This window comes from Suillus subalutaceus, assembly GCF_016647625.1.
Source record: "Suillus subalutaceus strain FC151 chromosome Unknown DFJ58scaffold_115, whole genome shotgun sequence".
Taxonomy (NCBI): Eukaryota; Fungi; Basidiomycota; class Agaricomycetes; order Boletales; family Suillaceae; genus Suillus; species Suillus subalutaceus.
The window spans coordinates 128,673-146,331 of record NW_024540364.1 but is presented as its reverse complement, the minus strand read 5'-3'; the positions used below and the strand labels follow the sequence as shown (position 1 = coordinate 146,331).

The following is a 17,659-nucleotide window of genomic DNA, read 5'->3' as shown; positions in this document are numbered from 1 at the left end:
TGTATTACCAATTTTTGGAGTGAACTGTTAGGCATGATCATGGGTCTGGAAAATATTTAATGGCTGACTGAAATAGATTGGGACGAGCTTACCAAAAACGCTGAGCTGTGTCGGAACAAGCCTAAGGACCCAGAAAAAGAACGTTTATTAAGTATTATCTTGATAGCGGCCGCATACCAACAAAAACGCGACGCACTGCAAAAGACTACGCATCGTCAAAATATTCTATCTGCATTCAGAAACGTGATTTCGCGCACGAGGATGCGACCGTTGACTATAGTGCGTACTGCGATCATTCAAGTTGCATGGTTTGCTGACCCGAGAATCTCGGAGCATTGCAAGGCGTTGTACTAAGTTGACGTGGGCCGCCGTCACGACTAAGTTATAGTACGTACCATCACCGTGACAGATTCACAGAGACAGTTGGAGTCTAGTAAGTTTAGAGACAAGTGAAAGCGCTGAGTCAGCAAGCCAGCGTATGTCATCCGAGACACGTAAGCGACAACCAATCTAGCGTTTGCGTTTGACAGAACGCTTCTCCCACTATCGTGGGAGTCGGGGATCAAGAATCTTGGTGCACCACCATATCATAATATTAATGCTAGAACTGCACACAAGAACTTCTTGTTAACGTCACCCATGTCCCAGGACTCGCAAAAAGAAGATTCCTGTAACGAACACTGACAAAGCGAGCTCATCGAGCACCCCCAGCTCAAGCCGCACTGTCATCCGACGGTTTCATGTCCTGCTGAAAAAACAGGGACAGCTGAAAAATGCCTCTTCTGCCAATGCTGAAGCACTCGGGGAAATAGATCGCGAGATCGACGAGCTGGGAGGATTAGCGGCCTATCAGCGTATGTCGAGCATTGGGCAGGGGAATGACCGCGGTGGCGGAAGTGAGAAAGTACTCATACAGTGGCTGATTGATATGGGACTAAGGAAGAGGGAAGTCAAAGGGAAGCTGAGGTACTTTAGAGCCATGTCTTTATTGGAGCAATTGAACTGGCTCTGACACATCTGCAATAAACAGGCTTCTGGAAGTTGGTGCTCTAAAGCCTGACAACTATCGAGCATGCATGTCATGGATAGATACCACACCCATGGACCTTCGCAGTCGCCATCCCTCTATTGTAGAGCAGGATTTTCTGTTGATGGATGAAGATGAGAATCGAGGCAAGTGGGATATCATCAGCCTGAGCTTGGTAGTGAACTTCGTTCCGAACCCAAGAGATCGAGGTATATATGCATATGTGCAGTGCTCGTGCTACCCGCAATTTGACATTACCTTTCAGGACGAATGTTATGCCTTGCGCACTCTATGTTAACCCAAGACGGCCTACTCTTCCTTGCGGTAAGGAACTGACTTGGTTCACAAGTCTTTAGTGCATCCACAAATGAGAGCTAACCTGGTCCTCTTACCAGCTTCCGCTTCCGTGCGTGGAGAATTCGCGATATTTGACTTTTGATAATCTTCAATCTCTCATGAACGCCCTCGGATTGACCGAGGTCCAGCGAAAGTGGAAAAAGGGCGGGAAAATGGCGTATTGGCTGTACAGGAAAAGTGAGAGCGACCATAAGCCTCTCGACGAATATCGTAAGAAAACTGTCTGTAGGCAAGGTGATAGAAATAACTTTGCAATCCTATTGCCATGATCATAGCACTCTTTGCTGATGGCCGCGTCGTAAAAGTTCAAATTCATTGGTCCACTGTTCACCTACTCGCTGATACAGCATACACAAATCGTCATAGGGCCGACCTGATAAAATATTATACAAGAACAATATTTATGCTATTGCATTCTTGACTACAGCCTTCCCCTCCAACCAGCCTTGCCTCCAACTGTGCTTCCGAGCTGAGACAAATGACTTGAACCACGTATTTACTGTGTCCCACCTTTCCTCCATGTCCCGAAGCTCCGCACTCCCTTGCGCGCAATGATTTATGCAAGTTGCATTAGGAATCAACGAAGACAGCACTACCGTGACGTTCATAGGATCACTGATGGGGGATGCACCAACGGAAAAGTTCCTGATATTTAGGTTGATGGCATCGGCTTGGAGCACATCTGTGAAGTCACTGTTGAAAGTGGCGCTGAAGAAAATTCCTAGAGAGGAGAGCTGATGGCAGTGTTTCAAGAGAGATACAACTCCATCAAAAGTTGCCCGCGGGGCGATGAGCCAGCGACCCTTATCGCCAAGGTAGAGCTCATGTAGGTTTGGACAGGACACCGCCATCTCCTCAAGGAAGGTGTCATCAATATGCGAGGTGCATAGATCCGCAAGGTTTAAGTAGTTGAGTCCCTTGAATGATACAAGCGGACGCAACATGATGGAGCTGAGAATAATTGATCTGTTGTGGTGTATCGTTTTCACGAGACCCAGCTCTAGAAGTTCCCCAGGATTCCTGAAGCACGCTTGTAGGCGCGAGAAGAAAAGTTCGGGGAACATTCCATCATAGCGTTCGCAGAAAAGGTGCAGACGTTGAGTCGAGAAATGGATATTTTGGATGAATGTATAAAAAGATGATGGTGAAGGTATTAAGATCTTCATCGCAGCACGGGGGGAGCAAAATTCTAACACCGGGGATCCGAAATCCGAAACAGAAAAATGCAACTCTCGAAGCGTTTGCAAAGAGCCAGCGTGCATCAAAGCTTGTTCATCCAAAGGGCCGACTTGCAACACTTGAAGCCCATTCCAACCCACGACTGCCTCGCTGATCGCTTGCATCGACGAATCCTCTGCGTTAACGCATGTGAATTCCTTGAGCAAAGGACATGATGGTGCAAGCGATGCAATAGCGGCACACTTGCGGACACTCCACGATATGGGCGAAAAGCTAAGGGCCGTCAAACTGGGCCCACAGAAACGACGTAAGAAAGGGAAGAAGTCTTCACGATCGGAGAGCCAATTCAACTTTGTGAGATTGGGAAGGATGGGTCCTGGAACAGGAAAACAGCTCAGAAGTTGCATGGTACTGATGTCCCATGTATTCGATTGAGGATGAGATTGTCAGCGTTCGGACACGTTTTCCATATCGCGCGAGAATGCGCCAGTCCGCATCATACAATGGGCGATCCCAGATCTAAGTGCAGGTTCTGAGTAACTGGAGAGAAAAACACGTTGCCTCGCTCACTAATTTGTTATTGCCATCCCGCTTCCCACCAGAACAGAGGACGAGTGCATCCAAAGAGTGAAGCTGAGCCCACAAGACATCCAGGGCAGGGTCTTTAAATGCTCGACACGTTCGTGCTAAACCGACAACCGTGGCGCGACCCTCGCGGTCCTCTTCTGTGCGGATGGGATCGTAGACAAATTCGAATATAAGCTGCGCAACGTCTGGGATCCAGTGGTGCATCTTTATTCGAAAAAATTAGTAACGAGGATGAAAGTGTGTCTGCTGCGATAAAACGTTAATGAGTCGTAAGAATAGTACGCTACTAGTCGTTTACGAGCAGATAAATGACGACGTACGGTTCAGACCTGTAAATCCTGTAGCAGTTCCTGTTAAGTACACTTATTTCCGAGTCAATCAAACGTTCAGTGCTCAAGCGCTCACTCACTGATTGCTGCATAGCTGTGACATGATTGATCGAGTTACCGAGGCGTGACAACGTAATCATTCCCCGATCGATATAATACCCAGCTTGTACTACGTAGTACGCAATGAGCAACTCACGAAGAACGGCGAAATTGTCATTGGATTTATGTAGTCGACAAAGAGTCGACAAGCTTCCAGTAACAAGGGCCAATCTAAAATCCTATCCGATCCTCTGATTAGCTTCCGTTTTCACGTGCGGTGATCCCCGATCCTTGAAGCTTGACTTTTGACAATTGAACTCCGGTCTCATGAATTTTGTCACCGAGGTCAAGTGGAAGAAGGTGTAATGGTTGTACGGGAAAGGTGGGAACGACCGTGGGCTCCTTGGTGAATATAATGATCGGAAGCAGAATGCTTGTCGGCAAGGCTATAGAAGTATTTTTATAATCCTAATGCCAGTGATCGAGTCATGATAATATTTGCTGACGGCCAACCCATTACAAAAAGATTAGAGAGTGTGTTTGTTCAACGATAAAGAATATTCAACATCCTTCTGCGAAGGCCCTGGTGATCTATAACACTACCGAACTGGCTATAGGATACAAAAAGAATGATGGAATTGATATAAATTTACGCTACTGTATCCGCTTTAACCTCTGCCTTCCCCTCCAACCAGCCTTGTTGCCTACTTTCCTTCCGGGCCGAGACAAATGTTTCCAACCACATGTTTACTGTCTCCCATTTTTCCCTTCTTTCCTGAAGCTCGACAGGGAATTTGCTGGGAATGGAATGATTTATGCGAGTTACACTCGGAAATAGAAACGACAGTACTGCTGTGACCTTCACAGGATCACCGATGGGGGATGTCCCAACAAGAAATTCTGTAATTCTTGGACTGACTGCGTCGACCGAGGCCACATACGTCGTATCACTTTTGAAAGTGGCATCAAAGAAAATGCCGAGACAAGACAACTGGCGGCAGCACTTCAAGAGAGATGTGACTCCATCAAAGGTCAACAACGGAACAGTGAGCCAATTATGCTGGTCACCCAACCAAAGTCCCTGTAGGTGTGGACAAGCCAGGGCTATTTCCTTGAGAAAGGTATCGTCAATATGTGCGGTGCACGAATGCCCAAGATCTAAGTGACCGAGTCCCTTGAATGATAAGAGTGGATGCAACATGCGAGAGTTGAGCACAATCGATTCGTTGCTAGCATCCTCGTCTGATATCCTGTTCACAAGCAGCGCGAGCCGTGTAAGTTCCCCAGGATGCACCAGGCACGCTTGTAAGTGCGAGAAGAAATGTTCGGGGAAGGAGTCATCGTAGAGGGAGCAATGAATTACCAGGCGTTGAATTGAGAAATGGACGTTTTGCATGAATGCTTGAAAGAAAGAAGGTGTGGGGACTGAGATCGCTACCAGGGCATGGGGGGTGCAAAATTCCAACATGGAGGATCTGGGATCTGATGAAGCAGAGAAATGCAACTCTTGAAGCGTTTGTAAAGAGGCTGCGTGCGCCAAAGCCTGCTCATCCATAGGACCGACCTGCAGCATTCGAAGCTTGCTCCAGCCCAAAACTGCCTCGCTGATTGCGTGCACCGAAAAATCATCTGCGTCTGGGCATAAAAATTCCTCGAGCGAAGGACATGATGGTGCAAGCGAAGCGACAGCAACACACTTGCTGACATCCCACCAGACAGGAGAAAGCTTCAGGGTCTTAAGATTAGGTCCGCAGAAACAATGCAAGAAAGGAAAGTATTCCTCATTGTTGGACAGCCAATTCAACTTTGTGAGATTCGGAAGAAAGGGTCCCGGAAGAGGAAAACAATTCAGAAGTCGCATAGTACTGCTATGCCATGTCTCTGAATAAGGTGAAATTGTCAGCGTGCGGACGCGTTTTGCATAACGCGCCAGAGTGCGCCAGTCCGCATCATACAATGGACAGTCCCAAATCTAAGTGCAGATTCTGAGTGATTATGGAAGGGCGTATAATGATGACCCACTCACTGATTGGTTCCAGCGATCTCGGCTCCCACCAGAACAGAGGACGAATGCATCCAAAGAGTCGAGCTGAGCCCATAGGACGTCTAGGGCAGGGTCTTTAAATGTTCGACACGTTCTTGCTAAACCGGCCATCGTGACGCGACCCTCAATATCCTCTTCTTCGCGGATAGGATCATAGATATATTCAAAGATAACCCGCACAACTTCCGGGATCCAACGGTGCATCTTTGTTCCAACAGACAGGTAACAAAGCTCAAGCAGTCGCTAGTGTTCTAAATCTCTTCAGGACGAAAATCTCTGCGGCGTCGGATCCGGCTACAACAGAATGAGTTAAATAAATGGTAAGCATATCCAATTATTAGTCACTTACTACTAACAGACGAGTCTGAGTGACTCAACACAAATTTCAGATCTGGAGACACAGCTGTACCAGGCTGTGCCTAGTGTGCCGGTCTTCGCTCACTTTACGAGTAATATCGTGACTCGGACTGTGACAAGCTGTGACAACGTGATCATTATGAATAAGCGCAGTGCCGCAATCAGTTGTTCGCCACAAACCCACCGTCTACGGCATAGACCATCGCTTCCTTTCAACTCCCACTTTGCACGAAAGCCATAATATAATGAGCAACCTCGACTGGGACAGCAAGACCGTCATCGGATTCAAGGCTAAAGCCCCAAAAGTTGCCCGCAATGCGTCGGACCTAAATGGTGAGTAATGGTACAGTCATTTGTACTTGAAATACATGTTTGACGAACGTAAATTTTAGCCGTATGTCTCCTTCACTTCCAGATCAAATATATTTGACTGACAATCTCAAAAGGCGCGCAGAACAGGGGCTGTCGTTGCTACAGACAAGAAGGTCACCGCCGGTGGGAACAAAGCCCGTCCAGGTACGTCTTTAAACAAGTCAGTCAGTATCACACGAATTACTGACTGTGTGCATGCAGGGCCAGATCACCAACGCATTGCCAAACTTGACCGCGAGAACGAAGTCGCTCCTCCACCGAAAGTCAATGCAAGTGTCGGCAAGGTCGGTACTGACTCGTGGTCCATCACGTGAGCGCTAACACAGCACGCAGGCTATCCAAACTGCTCGCATGGAGAAGCAGTTCACTCAGAAAGACCTGGCCCAGAAGACGAACGAGAAGCCTTCTGTAATACAGGACTATGAATCCGGAAAGGCTATCCCTAATCCTCAGGTCCTCGGCAAGTTCGAGAGGATTCTGGGTGTCAAGCTTCGTGGTGAGCACAGACGTCCCATTTTAAGCAGCATTCGGAAATAACGTGCATTTACAGGTGCGGATATTGGAAAGAAGCTGGAGGGGCCGAAAAAGTCGTAATTTGACCCCTCCGTCGTCGCATTAGATCGACATATACCGGTGTGAATTGCTATCACATATATAGTTCTGCCTGTCATCACTAGATCCTTTCGCAATATTGTACTGGACATCGTTTGCAATTCTGAGCGTAATGGAAATCGAAGGAAAATAAAAGCAGCTACCGAGCAACAAGGGAATGTTATACATGAACTTCACTGCGAAACAATTATGAGCCCTGTTCTGCGTCTGGCGCTCCCTGTATCTCTTGACATGAGCGCAGACATGATGAACGGCGAACGGAAAGAACTTACATAAGTTATATAATCTGCACTCTCACAAGCCTTGTACTCTTTGAGCAGCTCCTCAGCAGTCGCTCTGATGGGCCACCAGTAAGTCAAGTCCCTGGTCGTAGACTTCGAGAGTCACTCACCTCGCATCATCAAATTCTTCCAGTCCGTTCTCGAACATCTTCTCTTTCTTGTATTGCTCCAAAAATGCATTTCGTTTGCGTAGCCGGTCAAACTGGTCGAGCATCCGCTTGAATAGCTACAGAAAGAAAAACAAGTTTTAGCATCAAGTGAAGACATACACAAATGTCTTTTTACCGAAGCAATACTTGTGTGGTTAGCAAGCATGAGTCCACTGACACGGTGATTTGTCGTTACATATGGCGAACGACGTGTCAAAGCAACTTGTATCGATGCTGGTCCCCAAGGTATAAAGTTCGCAAGTTGGCGTTCTCGTATCCGCAGAAGCGATTGGTGCACCTACATGCCAGACTGAGTGAGCAGAGCGTCAAATGAACAACAAATGGTAAGAGTCGTACGTCAGTTGGGTCGACATCTCCTTGGATGATATTCAAAATCGAGATGTAGCAGGCCGTTTTGCTTGGTGTTGTGGACACCATGCGGTTCTTGGGCTGAAGCAAACGCCGCATGACGTCAAGGACAGTTGTTCTACGAATTGGTTTTGCCTGATGATACAGGAGATAAGTGAATTTGTGCACCAGAGACTGAGGATAGGAACCTTGTCGATTTGATCACTTGTGAAGGGCGTGTACGAGGTCATGAGGAAGTGGCATCGAGGCGTTGGTATGAGTGAGGCTATTATACCCACAAGGTCGTTGTTCATATATCCTGGATATCGAAGTGTCTGCGTACTCGCAGCCATAACTGTAGAGACCTTTGGTAGTAATCAGGCTGAGCAATCAAACAATATCACTCTGTTTGTGCACTCACGAGCTGATTTGTCTGGTCAAAAGTAGGCGTCTGGACGTGCAGCCGATCTGCCGATATTCGCGCCAGTGCGCCGTTATCCAGGACAACGACCGAGTCAGCGTGGTTTGTTAGACGCTTAAGGGTAAGGAGAGAATTGTAAGGCTGCACCACAACATCACCCTCATTGGCGTTCGGGAAAACAGAGTATGTTTGGATGAGCTTTTTAGGAAACTTATCATTCAAGCGCTCGAGGATGAAGGAACCGAATCCTGAGCCCGTGCCGCCTGCTATTGAATGCATAAGCATGAAGCCCTGTAAGACAGCTCATGAAGATCTACGAAGACCAAGGCGAAGCAGAAGCCGATGCTCACCTCCAGAGAGTCGCTTCCCTCAGCTTCTCGGTCAATCATTTCCATGACCTCCTCGTACAGTCTCTCCCCAGAAGCATACCCATGCGCCCAGTTATTTCCAGCGCCACCTCCATCTTTCGACATAAAAATGTTTTCTGGGTTGTACAAATTCGCCCACGGTGAGGTGAGGATGTTGTTGATGACCTAGACAATGCTACATAGTTAAGAGATCAGTTGCAACGCATCGTAGGAGCACGTACGCGAGGCTCGAGGTCGACCAGGATCGCGCGTGGAATATAATGCTCGTCATCTGCCTGGTAGAAGAAGACATCTTTGCGGTCCCCGCCTTCGGTCGCCCATTCCTCGAGGATACCTTCTTTGTTGATCCCGTGTTCAGCACAGAGGCGTTGCCAGTATACAGCGCCCACTTTTTTCAGTCGCTAGATCAGAATACTTGAAGTTTGAACGGGCTTCGAGAGCTCACCTTGATTGCCACATTGTCCGAGCTGGACTGTTACTATTTCACGAGGCATGATGGACGCGGGACGCGTTCAAGATTGCATCAAATTTACGCGTGACGCGCATCTGGTATCATTAACTCATTCACACACTGCATTTAGACTCATAACAGCAGAAGAGTTATTAACATTATATGAACCACCTCCCACTAACAACGAAAACATTTGCACGTAGAAAGAGAAGTTAATGATGCAGGTAACTATGTGATTGTGTCTACGGGCCTTGAGCCCAGTGAGTATGCGTACTATGTCAAATCAAACTTGTGTCATGGAGATAAGCGTGTGGTGGCCTTGAGCCATCCAGGTGTGACGACGAAATAGATCCCCTGGGTGAATGTTGTTGTGCGCTACAGGACGAGCAGGGACGAGCTGCTGACTTTGGGAAGACCCAAGGAAACAGATGCGTAAAGAGAAGCACCATGCTAGGTGCACGCCAGTTGATGCTTGACATCAGAATTGGTCGGGGTGGAGTGAGGTGATGGTAGCGCAATTGAAAGCAAAGATGAAACGAGACGAGACGAGATGAATTTTCTGTGGAGAAAGTCCGTAATAGCCCATGGGTTGCCAAAAGGAAAGGTCTCGGAGACGATTAGCGTCTCCCAACTCCACGACGAGGAAGCTTCTTGATTTGTCTTCCATCAGGCTGGGGAGCAGCACCGATGGTAAATAGAGCACCTCCGCCAGATGAAGCGGTAGTAGGAGCAAATGAATTTGGCGTTGCAGCCGGCGCTGCACCCGACTGACCGAATGCGAACCCACCGCCTGAGGGCTGTGGAAGCCCGCCGGCAGAGGTAGCTGGCGACGCAGGCTGACTACCACCAAACGCAAACGAAGGAGCAGCAGGCTGCGTAGACGCAGGTGTGCCAAAAGAGAACGATGTCCCTGGGCGGTTAAATGCCGACGGACTCGATGGTGCTGACGATGTGCTTTGCTGCTGTCCAAATGCGTTGCTTGCGGTCTGGCTGAATCCAAACCCTGGAGTCGGCGCCACATTAGGTGATGCTGCCTGCGAAAACGAGAACGGCGCTGCAGATGCCGGGGCAGGTGTTTCAGTTGCGCCCTGCCCAAATCCAAAGCCTGAACCAGAAGGCTGGCCAAAGCTCCCAGAGCCAAACGCCATCCCCGGCTTCTCCTTGTCCTCTGGCTTCGCGAATGGATTGGCACTGGCCGTATTAAATCCGAATCCAGGGCCTGTTGCCGTAGCAGGGCTCTGCGCGAAGAGGGTACTCCCTGCGGGGGTGCTACTGGCACCAGAGAAAGAAGAGAAATCGAGTGTTAGCCGTTCTGGCGCTTTCCCGTTGGTGTTCATGTCGCGACTCGGGCTCTCGTCCATGCTAATCTCCTGGTCTACTTTTGGTGGCGTGGCGGGACGGGCGGGTGCAGGGGCAGGGGCAGACTGCCCAAAATTGAACGGTTTGCTCGTGTCAGCGGTATTGCTGCCCGCATTGGCATGCCCGAAGCTGAATGGCTTGGCTGTAGCAGTAGGTGGTGCAGGAGAAGGGGTGCCAAATGTGAATGGCTTCTTCTCAGCTGGGGCAGGTGAAGCAGACGCAAATGAGAAAGGCGGAAGAACTGAAGTAGGTTTCTCCTCTGCGGGCGCAGTGCTGGGGCGTGGGCCGAACGAGAATCCAGCCGCCGAGGTTGTATCTTGCTTCCCGAAAAACGGTTTTGGAGCCTCTATCACAGGAGCAGGCACGGGCGCAAGGGTCGTAGAAGGTGCGGGCCCGCCGAATGAGAAAGCACTCTTCGATGGCTCTGTCATCGCAGGACGTCGGCGCTCGTTCCCCGAAAGAGAATCCAGGCTTGGATGGCTCGGCTGCAGGTGCAGAAACAGCGGGTGTGCCAAAGCTGAATGGGGCAGCAGATGCGGTAGCTACAAAGAGCGACGGAGGTTTGCTCGCTTCTTGCTCCGCTGGCTTCGGAGCTTCATTTGCAGGGGCAACTTCAGCAGGTGCAGTTGAAGCACTAAACAAGGATGGCGAAGAGGACGGTGCAGGGGTAGAGGCATGTGCCGGCGGCGGAGAAATGACGGGGGAAGCGACAGGCGTCACCTCTATCGCAGCAGGTGCTGCTTTTGGTGGTGCTAAAACACCAAATGACGTGCCAGTGCTAGTGGAAGAAGGGCCGAAGATTGAGGTACTTGCAGACACAGGAGCTGCTCCGAACATAGAATTCGCAACAGGCACGGCGGATGGTGTGCCAGGTACTTGAAGAGCAGTTATAGGCGTACCAAACAAGGAAGTAGAGGCCTCAGTGACTTTTGGAGCCTCTGGCACTTGTGCTAGTGCTGGTGTTGGTGCGAGAACAGGAGGGGGTGCACCAAAAGATCCCGAGAGGGTAGTAACAGCCAACGGCTTGGTATACGCAGCCGTATTAGAAAAGAAATTGGGAATATTAGAAGCACTCGTGGAAAGGGTAGCTGTAACGGGTGCAGCCTCAGTACGTTCCTCTGATTTGGGCGGCTGTGGGGTAGGAGGAACAAACGAGATGGTAGGAACTGCTGGAGCAGGGGCTGCAGAGGGCTCGGGTGCTGAGACCGGCTTGGCCGCAGGTGCAATCGGTTTAGACAATGAAAATGGAAGCGCACTGATGGGTGGTTCTTTTGTGCCTGTGGCATCATGAGGTATGGATGTCTGTGGAAATGATGAGATCGTTTTTTCACAAGTGCCATAAAACTGATCTACCTCTTTCGCAAACGTGAACCCAGCAGGGATTTCGAATACGGGTACTTTCTTTGCAGCCTCCTCGAGTGCAGCTCTTTCATCATCCATAACATCCTCGTCATCTTCAAACGCCGCAGAGAACTTATTTGTGCGCTTTGCTGACGGGCGCTCAATGTGATTGCGCATCCGCGAGCGTCCAACGCGGAGAGACGACATCTCCCTTGTGGTACTGAGCTTCGGCTCGAATGCAGGTGCCTTCGGGAGTGCAGCAACCTCCATCTGCTTCTTACATTGCGCTTCTTCCGCCTTAGCTTGCATTTGTTGTTCGCTTAACCTTTCAGCCTCAGCTCAGCACTCTCGTCCTCCTCCATCGCTCGCTCTTTGTCCTTCTCTCGGTCAGCCTCCTCATACGCTCGCACCGCCTCCTCTTCTCGCCTCCTCCTTGCCAGCCACTTCTTCATGCCACCCTCGCCCGCGTATGGCTTTGTCCCATTGACACCATCTCGATCCTTCATCTTGTTCTTGCCTTTCCCCTTCTTACGCTCTCGGTCCCGGTCATGCATAAGAGTGATAGGGCGGCTCTTCTTGGATATAAAAGTGTCCGGGATCGGTGCACCCTTGAGGCGCGAGGGAAGGAGGGGAGTTTTGTATACCTCAAGCTCATGCAGGGCCTTCTCGGCGGGATTGATCGGCCAAAGATGGGCTATTGCAGGATAATCAATTATCAAAAGCGATTAAGAATGTGGGTATACGCACGAGCAGATATATCCGTCATGGATCCAGTGCCGAACAGAACGGATCCCCGTCGGACAGGTGAACGGGTTTGCTGAAAATTCGTGTCAAAGGTACGTCTTCGACAAGAGAAACAAGAAGAGAAAAAAATTGATCCTCACCTTACGTTGAGAGTCTAATAATGAACCAAGAGTGGCTTGTCTGGTCATTTCTGCAGTACTAGACTTCTGCAAGCCAGGCGGAGGCTTGACAAACATGGGGTTTGACATCAATGTCGTAAGCGGTGGCGGTTCGGTTGGATCGCGCTCCCTGCGAGGGGGAATAACGGGGCCAAAATCGGAACCCGAGGGCTGGGGTGTAACAGACGTACGCATACGAAGGTTTGACATGGACGGTTCCCTGCTGATGGACATGGCATCTTTCTCCTCAGTGAGATCTTGCATAGTCGGGACTGGCTGCAACCGTGCTGGCGAACCGAAATAGCCTAGTCCAGATGGAGGATCAAGAGACATAGTACGCACAGACGGCTGTGCCTTGAGCTGTGATCCACTTGGGTAAGGGGACATCGTGCGTCTATTACGGGGTGTGGTAGTAGGTACACGGAGAGCTTTTCGTGGCGAGGGCGAAACATGTCGATGATTTTGGATGCGTACGTCTTCAGATGTTCTATGGTGCTGCCTGAAGGCTGATCGAGGAGGATCAAGGTATGGTTGCTTATCTCTGTTGGGGCTGCCCATTCTCATTCTCTTGGTCCGTTGCTCTGAGTCTGAGTCTGAGTCATCGCGAGTCTGTTCAGAAGCGATGGGCAGCCGCCTTCGCTTTCCTCTAGCGTCGCCATCGTCAAAGTCTTCCTCGCTGCCACCAAACCATGAGAGTGGGGCAGTGACGATGTTCTTGATGGCGCCGAAGAACGAATTTTTGCGTCCTAGTGCGGCTGGAGGGGGATGGGCCTGTGTTTGGATATAGGTGCTCATCACTGTCTGCGTTGACGAGAACAGTTTTGATCCAGTGGTCGATGTCGTCCTGTGCGCACAAACTGACAGTGTCTACAACGCGTGGAGAACCCTCACGGGATGCAAACTTTGCTCCGTTTCATCCGCACAAGAACACAAACGAGGCGATACTCTCCCACGATCACACAATTGGGTCATTACGTTAAACTTATAAGGAACTGCCACTGGTAAATCATTCAATCATTGACAATTTGCTAGTAGCCAGCTAGCTGGCAAGATTCTGATAGGCTGCAGCATGTATTCGAGAAGTGCGTTTAACTTGGCTGCTCGAAATTTACGCTCTTTATCACACCAGACACGACGAATGCGTACGAGTATACGTGTATTCACGCACACACCAGAGACAGCGAGCACATCTAAATTGGACGGGGACGCAAGTGACTTTGAGACCAGGGGTTCCCGATACTAATTATTGTCTATAGTCTCAAGAACGATGGTTGTTCATCGATTCCATCTTTCCTATTCGCCTCGGTATCTGGGAGTTCGTACCACCCAAGTAGTACACCTCCTACCTTATGTAACTAAACCCACGCAGCCTTCGACACTACATTGGCATATTACGCGAGGAACACCTTTTGGAGCGCTTGCATGAGCGTCTCGAGACCATAAAGACGCACGACTTCCACATTCGAGAGCTCCAGCCTTATCAGAAGGACGGCGGTGTCTTTGTGCGCTTCACTTATACCGCCCGTGATAACCAGAACGCGCTCGAAACGCTTCAGGCGGATCTCCAACTTGAAGCTACCAAGCATGGCGGTCTCCCCTCTTGGTCTGGACTTAATTACTGCAATATCTGGCTCGTGAAGGGCGAGCCGTTTCTTGAGGTGCGTTTTCGCAAATAAAAGTTGCTTGGCGAGAATGCAAACAACACGATCAGGATATGTACCGATATCCGTCAGGAATCGTCCACGTGTCCTTCCAGGGCCCAGATGTTCCTGAAGAAGCCTTGTATAGTCTATTTCGAGTGAGTCCACTCATTTACAAGTTTACTTCTCCTTACACCATGCTAGCCATGCGGCCGAATACTCAATATCACCGCCCCTACACCCGTTCCCGTAGGCACGCACCGCTCCTCTGATATCCTATTCCACCGCGTACGCTCCGCCACTGTCGCACGGAACACCATCCATGGATACACATTTTCTGGTGGTGGTGGAACAACACGCCTGAGGACTATATACCAACGCCCCATTCAGGCTCATGCAATTAGGGACTGGCTGGCTTCGCATCCCAGGATCGTGTTGCCGATCATATTTTTCTTACTCGGCACGTTGACTTACACTGTGTGTGAACTATTTTCCGATTTATTCATGAGCTAGAAAACAATTGTTTAGATATTCGATCCCATAAGAGTCCTCTCTGTCGAAGGGAAGATGCTTAATTGGTTCGATTATCGCGGTAAGTATTTTCGATCGTGGTCATCGAACGTACCAACTCATTTCTTTCATTTCAGAATACAAATTATATAAATGGTTTCGTGCGAATGCCTTGGACCGGTTCTCCCTCACGAGCTTGGCTCGTGAAGACGTCTCTCCACAGGGAGATATCTGGAAGGAGCGTAAGGACGCAGAAAGCGCTGTACGGAGCTACCTCTCTGACCTACCTTGTAAGTTTCTCGCCCATCTTCCAATGTAAAATGCTAACAGCACAATTTGAATAGCTACTGTTGCATTTGTACATGGTCCCCAGGGCAGCGGCAAATCGCGTATGCTCGAGGCTATCATCCGCGACACTGGCAGGTTTGTAACACGTTATATCCATCTAGACACCGCTTATCATGATTATAGAAAAGCTTTAGTGATCGATTGTGCTGAGCTCAATAGAGCGACATCAGACACGCGTCTTGTTTCCGCACTCGCACATCAGACCGGCTACAGACCAATTTTTACCTTCCTAAACTCCGTCAACAACATGGTGGACATTACGACGGTTGGCCTAATCGGGCAAAAAGGTGACTTGATTGATTCTTCTTCACTTCGTTGACTAAATAATTAACGTATTTCTAGCGGGCTTCAAGTCCTCCCTTGAAGACCAGCTGAAACAAATTCTCGAAGTCACTGGCACAGCACTGAAGAAAGTCAATCATTCCCTTCGCACTTCTGCGCAGCGCACTGTTAAAGCAGCACAACAAGCTGAAGCACGACAAGCCGAAGAAGTGCGGACTCGAGCCCGCATTCGCGCCGGGACATGGCATGATCCACGGCTGGACTGTATCGCCGGAAACGGCATTATATGCGAGCTTGGGGTGGGCGACGAGTTACTAGAGGGCGATGACAACGGGTTTGCGAGCTTCGATGCGATGGAGAAAAATGTCGTAAACTACAGTGGTGGAGAGGAGAAGACGAACGAGGAGCTAGCGAGACAACAACGCCGGCACGCAGAGGACGTGCAAGCTGTACGTACGCTGCCGATTGTCGTCATCAAAAACTATGCCGCACGGGGAGGAATTTACAAGGAGGAACTTCTCGGCGTTTTGGCGCATTGGGCAGCGTCCCTCGCTGAGAACCAGGTAATTCGCATCGCTCCACTCGTCAATTGTGCTCCTAATGTCTTTCGAGATTGCCCATGTTATCGTGGTCAGCGATAACCGCGAGAACGCAAAGCTACTGGCCCGGGGTGTGTGTTATATATATACTCTTATGAGGTATTGTTAACATGGCGTTGCAGCGTTGCCTTCCAAGCCATTGAATTCTATTGCCCTGTACGACGCTGATGCCCCTACTGCACTCTCCTTCGTTCGCAGACGCCTGCACGATGCTGGTATCACATCGGACCTTACGCCTGCACAAAATAAGGCCATAGAGCGCCTTGGCGGCCGCACGAGCGACCTTGAACGTGTGAGTTATATGTTGCCTTACTTAACGCGCATATTAATACACTTCCTCGCATATAGTTAATCCACAAAGTCTGCGGTGGTCAAGGCATCGAAGAAGCGGTAGAAGACATCATCGCTAGCGGTGTCGGAGAACTGAGGAAGAAAGCCTTTGGAGAGGACATCGACGACGCCAAGAGTTTGCTGTGGTCCAGGGAGCAGGCGTGGACCGTGCTCAGGCAGCTGGCACGCAAAGCTGAGGTACTCAACCTCGTGTGCTAGTCGACAGGTTGCTCACTTTTCTCGTCAGCTGCCGTATTACGAAGTGTTACTCGATGCGCCTTTCAAGGGAGACGAGCTGCCACTTCGTGCCATGGAACACGCTGAGATCATATCTATCAGCACACAACATGGTATTGTCAATCATTCAGGCTGGGGGACAGTTGTCTAATTTCCTTGTCAGGCCGACCATCCACGATACGTCCCGGAAAGCCTGTGTTCAAATGTGTCTTTGAGAGACTTGTGAACGGTAACGGGCAATGCGATTGTTGTCTAATTTCCCCTCACTGACGATACGTCAGACCCTGTCTTCCAAGCCATACAAGACATCGCGCTCAACGAGAAAATTATCTCGAGCGCTGAAACTACCGTTCGTACATGCGAATCCGAGCTTAGCACGCTTCAGGACCTCTCAAAAGCGGAGCGGACATTCTGGTGGTTCAGGCGTAGAGCAACATCCGAGCGGAAGGAATACTTGTTGAAGAAGATGCGTTCCGCACAAACAAAGGTTCAGACTCTGGAGAAGCGGAATGTTGAGCTGAAGAGAGTATTGGCGAAGGGAAATTGATGATATAGTATCGTACGCTGAATGTTTCGCATTCATATGCTCTTCAAATTCTACAGATCAACTTTTACGAAGTAATGGGTCCACAGACGCTACATAGTACATGCATGGGTTGAGTGCGCCTAGGGTAGACTGCGATTGACGTGGTATTGTTCTCCCGGTCCAGTATAGACACCCTGGTAAACAGTTAACTGTGACACCTCCGCGCCTACGAAGCATGGGCATGTAGAATGGTGATTCAATACAAAGCATCAATATTTACACTATTGCCACTCTCTTATCCACCCCTGGATCCGGCCACCCTTGCTTCCAACTCTGCTTTCGACGTATACATTTCTCATAATATTTGAATTGACAGTATCGACTGGAGGAATATTTACGATGTCACTTGTGAAAGTGACATCGAAGAAATTCCTAGACTAGACAACTGGCTGCAGTGTCCTAAGAGAGATGCGACTCCATCAAAGGTCGGCAACGGAGCAACGGGCCAGCAGCCTCGATCACCTAATTAGAGTTTGAATCCGTAGGCGTGGGCAAGACAGGGCCCATGATGTTTTTTACGAAGGTAACATCAATGAGCGTGGTGCCTATATCCGCAAGATCCAGGCAGTTAAGTGCCTTGAATGATAGGAGCGCATGCAACAT

General features: G+C 49.6%; 7 protein-coding genes across 7 annotated transcripts; 3 read left to right on the top strand and 4 right to left on the bottom strand.

The window, feature by feature from the left end:
• Nucleotides 1–261: 261 nt before the first annotated feature.
• Nucleotides 262–1,704, top strand: DFJ58DRAFT_907526 (nucleolus protein; the record flags this gene model as incomplete). Its single annotated transcript, XM_041395067.1, has 5 exons — nucleotides 262–308; nucleotides 649–966; nucleotides 1,031–1,236; nucleotides 1,293–1,351; nucleotides 1,423–1,704. The coding sequence occupies 5 exons, from the start codon at nucleotides 262–264 to the stop codon at nucleotides 1,651–1,653; spliced, it is 861 nt and encodes a 286-aa protein (XP_041239998.1). The 3' UTR covers nucleotides 1,654–1,704.
• An 81-nt stretch (nucleotides 1,705–1,785) lies between these two features.
• Nucleotides 1,786–3,355, bottom strand: DFJ58DRAFT_731988 (uncharacterized protein; the record flags this gene model as incomplete). The annotated part of the gene is made up of 3 exons (XM_041386121.1): nucleotides 1,786–2,974; nucleotides 3,066–3,082; nucleotides 3,134–3,355. The coding sequence occupies 3 exons, from the start codon at nucleotides 3,353–3,355 to the stop codon at nucleotides 1,786–1,788; spliced, it is 1,428 nt and encodes a 475-aa protein (XP_041239997.1).
• Nucleotides 3,356–4,064: 709 nt separating this feature from the next.
• Nucleotides 4,065–5,990, bottom strand: DFJ58DRAFT_806007 (uncharacterized protein). Its single transcript, XM_041391144.1, has 3 exons — nucleotides 5,913–5,990; nucleotides 5,546–5,857; nucleotides 4,065–5,491 (listed from the first exon to the last, which is right to left on the bottom strand). The coding sequence occupies exons 2-3, from the start codon at nucleotides 5,765–5,767 to the stop codon at nucleotides 4,169–4,171; spliced, it is 1,545 nt and encodes a 514-aa protein (XP_041239996.1). The 5' UTR covers nucleotides 5,768–5,857; nucleotides 5,913–5,990; the 3' UTR covers nucleotides 4,065–4,168.
• A 175-nt stretch (nucleotides 5,991–6,165) lies between these two features.
• Nucleotides 6,166–7,240, top strand: DFJ58DRAFT_855104 (multi protein bridging factor 1-domain-containing protein; the record flags this gene model as incomplete). Its single annotated transcript, XM_041393885.1, has 6 exons — nucleotides 6,166–6,253; nucleotides 6,313–6,314; nucleotides 6,367–6,436; nucleotides 6,494–6,576; nucleotides 6,626–6,788; nucleotides 6,843–7,240. The coding sequence occupies 6 exons, from the start codon at nucleotides 6,166–6,168 to the stop codon at nucleotides 6,884–6,886; spliced, it is 450 nt and encodes a 149-aa protein (XP_041239995.1). The 3' UTR covers nucleotides 6,887–7,240.
• Nucleotides 7,078–8,965, bottom strand: DFJ58DRAFT_665759 (Tubulin/FtsZ, GTPase domain-containing protein; the record flags this gene model as incomplete). The annotated part of the gene is made up of 9 exons (XM_041382524.1): nucleotides 7,078–7,240; nucleotides 7,296–7,411; nucleotides 7,471–7,632; nucleotides 7,692–7,838; nucleotides 7,892–8,047; nucleotides 8,104–8,394; nucleotides 8,454–8,636; nucleotides 8,693–8,859; nucleotides 8,917–8,965. The coding sequence occupies 9 exons, from the start codon at nucleotides 8,963–8,965 to the stop codon at nucleotides 7,078–7,080; spliced, it is 1,434 nt and encodes a 477-aa protein (XP_041239994.1).
• Nucleotides 8,966–9,539: 574 nt separating this feature from the next.
• DFJ58DRAFT_748113 (uncharacterized protein) lies at nucleotides 9,540–13,514 on the bottom strand (the record flags this gene model as incomplete). The annotated part of the gene is made up of 6 exons (XM_041387575.1): nucleotides 12,507–13,514; nucleotides 12,370–12,439; nucleotides 11,948–12,316; nucleotides 11,635–11,909; nucleotides 10,828–11,583; nucleotides 9,540–10,766 (listed from the first exon to the last, which is right to left on the bottom strand). The coding sequence occupies exons 1-6, from the start codon at nucleotides 13,317–13,319 to the stop codon at nucleotides 9,540–9,542; spliced, it is 3,510 nt and encodes a 1,169-aa protein (XP_041239993.1). The 5' UTR covers nucleotides 13,320–13,514.
• Nucleotides 13,515–13,529: 15 nt separating this feature from the next.
• On the top strand, nucleotides 13,530–17,276 carry DFJ58DRAFT_805997 (RNA12 protein-domain-containing protein). The gene is made up of 16 exons (XM_041391143.1): nucleotides 13,530–13,731; nucleotides 13,781–13,839; nucleotides 13,894–14,182; nucleotides 14,236–14,322; nucleotides 14,369–14,641; nucleotides 14,693–14,756; nucleotides 14,812–14,964; nucleotides 15,019–15,097; nucleotides 15,146–15,309; nucleotides 15,365–15,867; nucleotides 15,917–15,974; nucleotides 16,026–16,195; nucleotides 16,252–16,431; nucleotides 16,481–16,583; nucleotides 16,634–16,699; nucleotides 16,752–17,276. Exons 1-16 carry the CDS (start codon nucleotides 13,594–13,596, stop codon nucleotides 17,015–17,017), a joined length of 2,652 nt encoding a protein of 883 aa, XP_041239992.1. The 5' UTR covers nucleotides 13,530–13,593; the 3' UTR covers nucleotides 17,018–17,276.
• Nucleotides 17,277–17,659: the final 383 nt, after the last annotated feature.

Bases quoted from the DNA above. Each gene is read 5' to 3' on its own strand.
- DFJ58DRAFT_806007 (XM_041391144.1), bottom strand. From the start codon at position 5,767: ATGCACCGTTGGATCCCGGAAGTTGTGCGGGTTATCTTTGAATATATC. The intron at 5,492-5,545 runs GTGAGTGGGTCA...ATCTGCACTTAG, and splicing joins GAGATCGCTGGAACCAATCA to ATTTGGGACTGTCCATTGTA.
- DFJ58DRAFT_805997 (XM_041391143.1), top strand. From the start codon at position 13,594: ATGTATTCGAGAAGTGCGTTTAACTTGGCTGCTCGAAATTTACGCTCT. The intron at 14,323-14,368 runs GTGAGTCCACTC...ACACCATGCTAG, and splicing joins CCTTGTATAGTCTATTTCGA to CCATGCGGCCGAATACTCAA. The intron at 15,868-15,916 runs GTAATTCGCATC...ATGTCTTTCGAG, and splicing joins CGTCCCTCGCTGAGAACCAG to ATTGCCCATGTTATCGTGGT.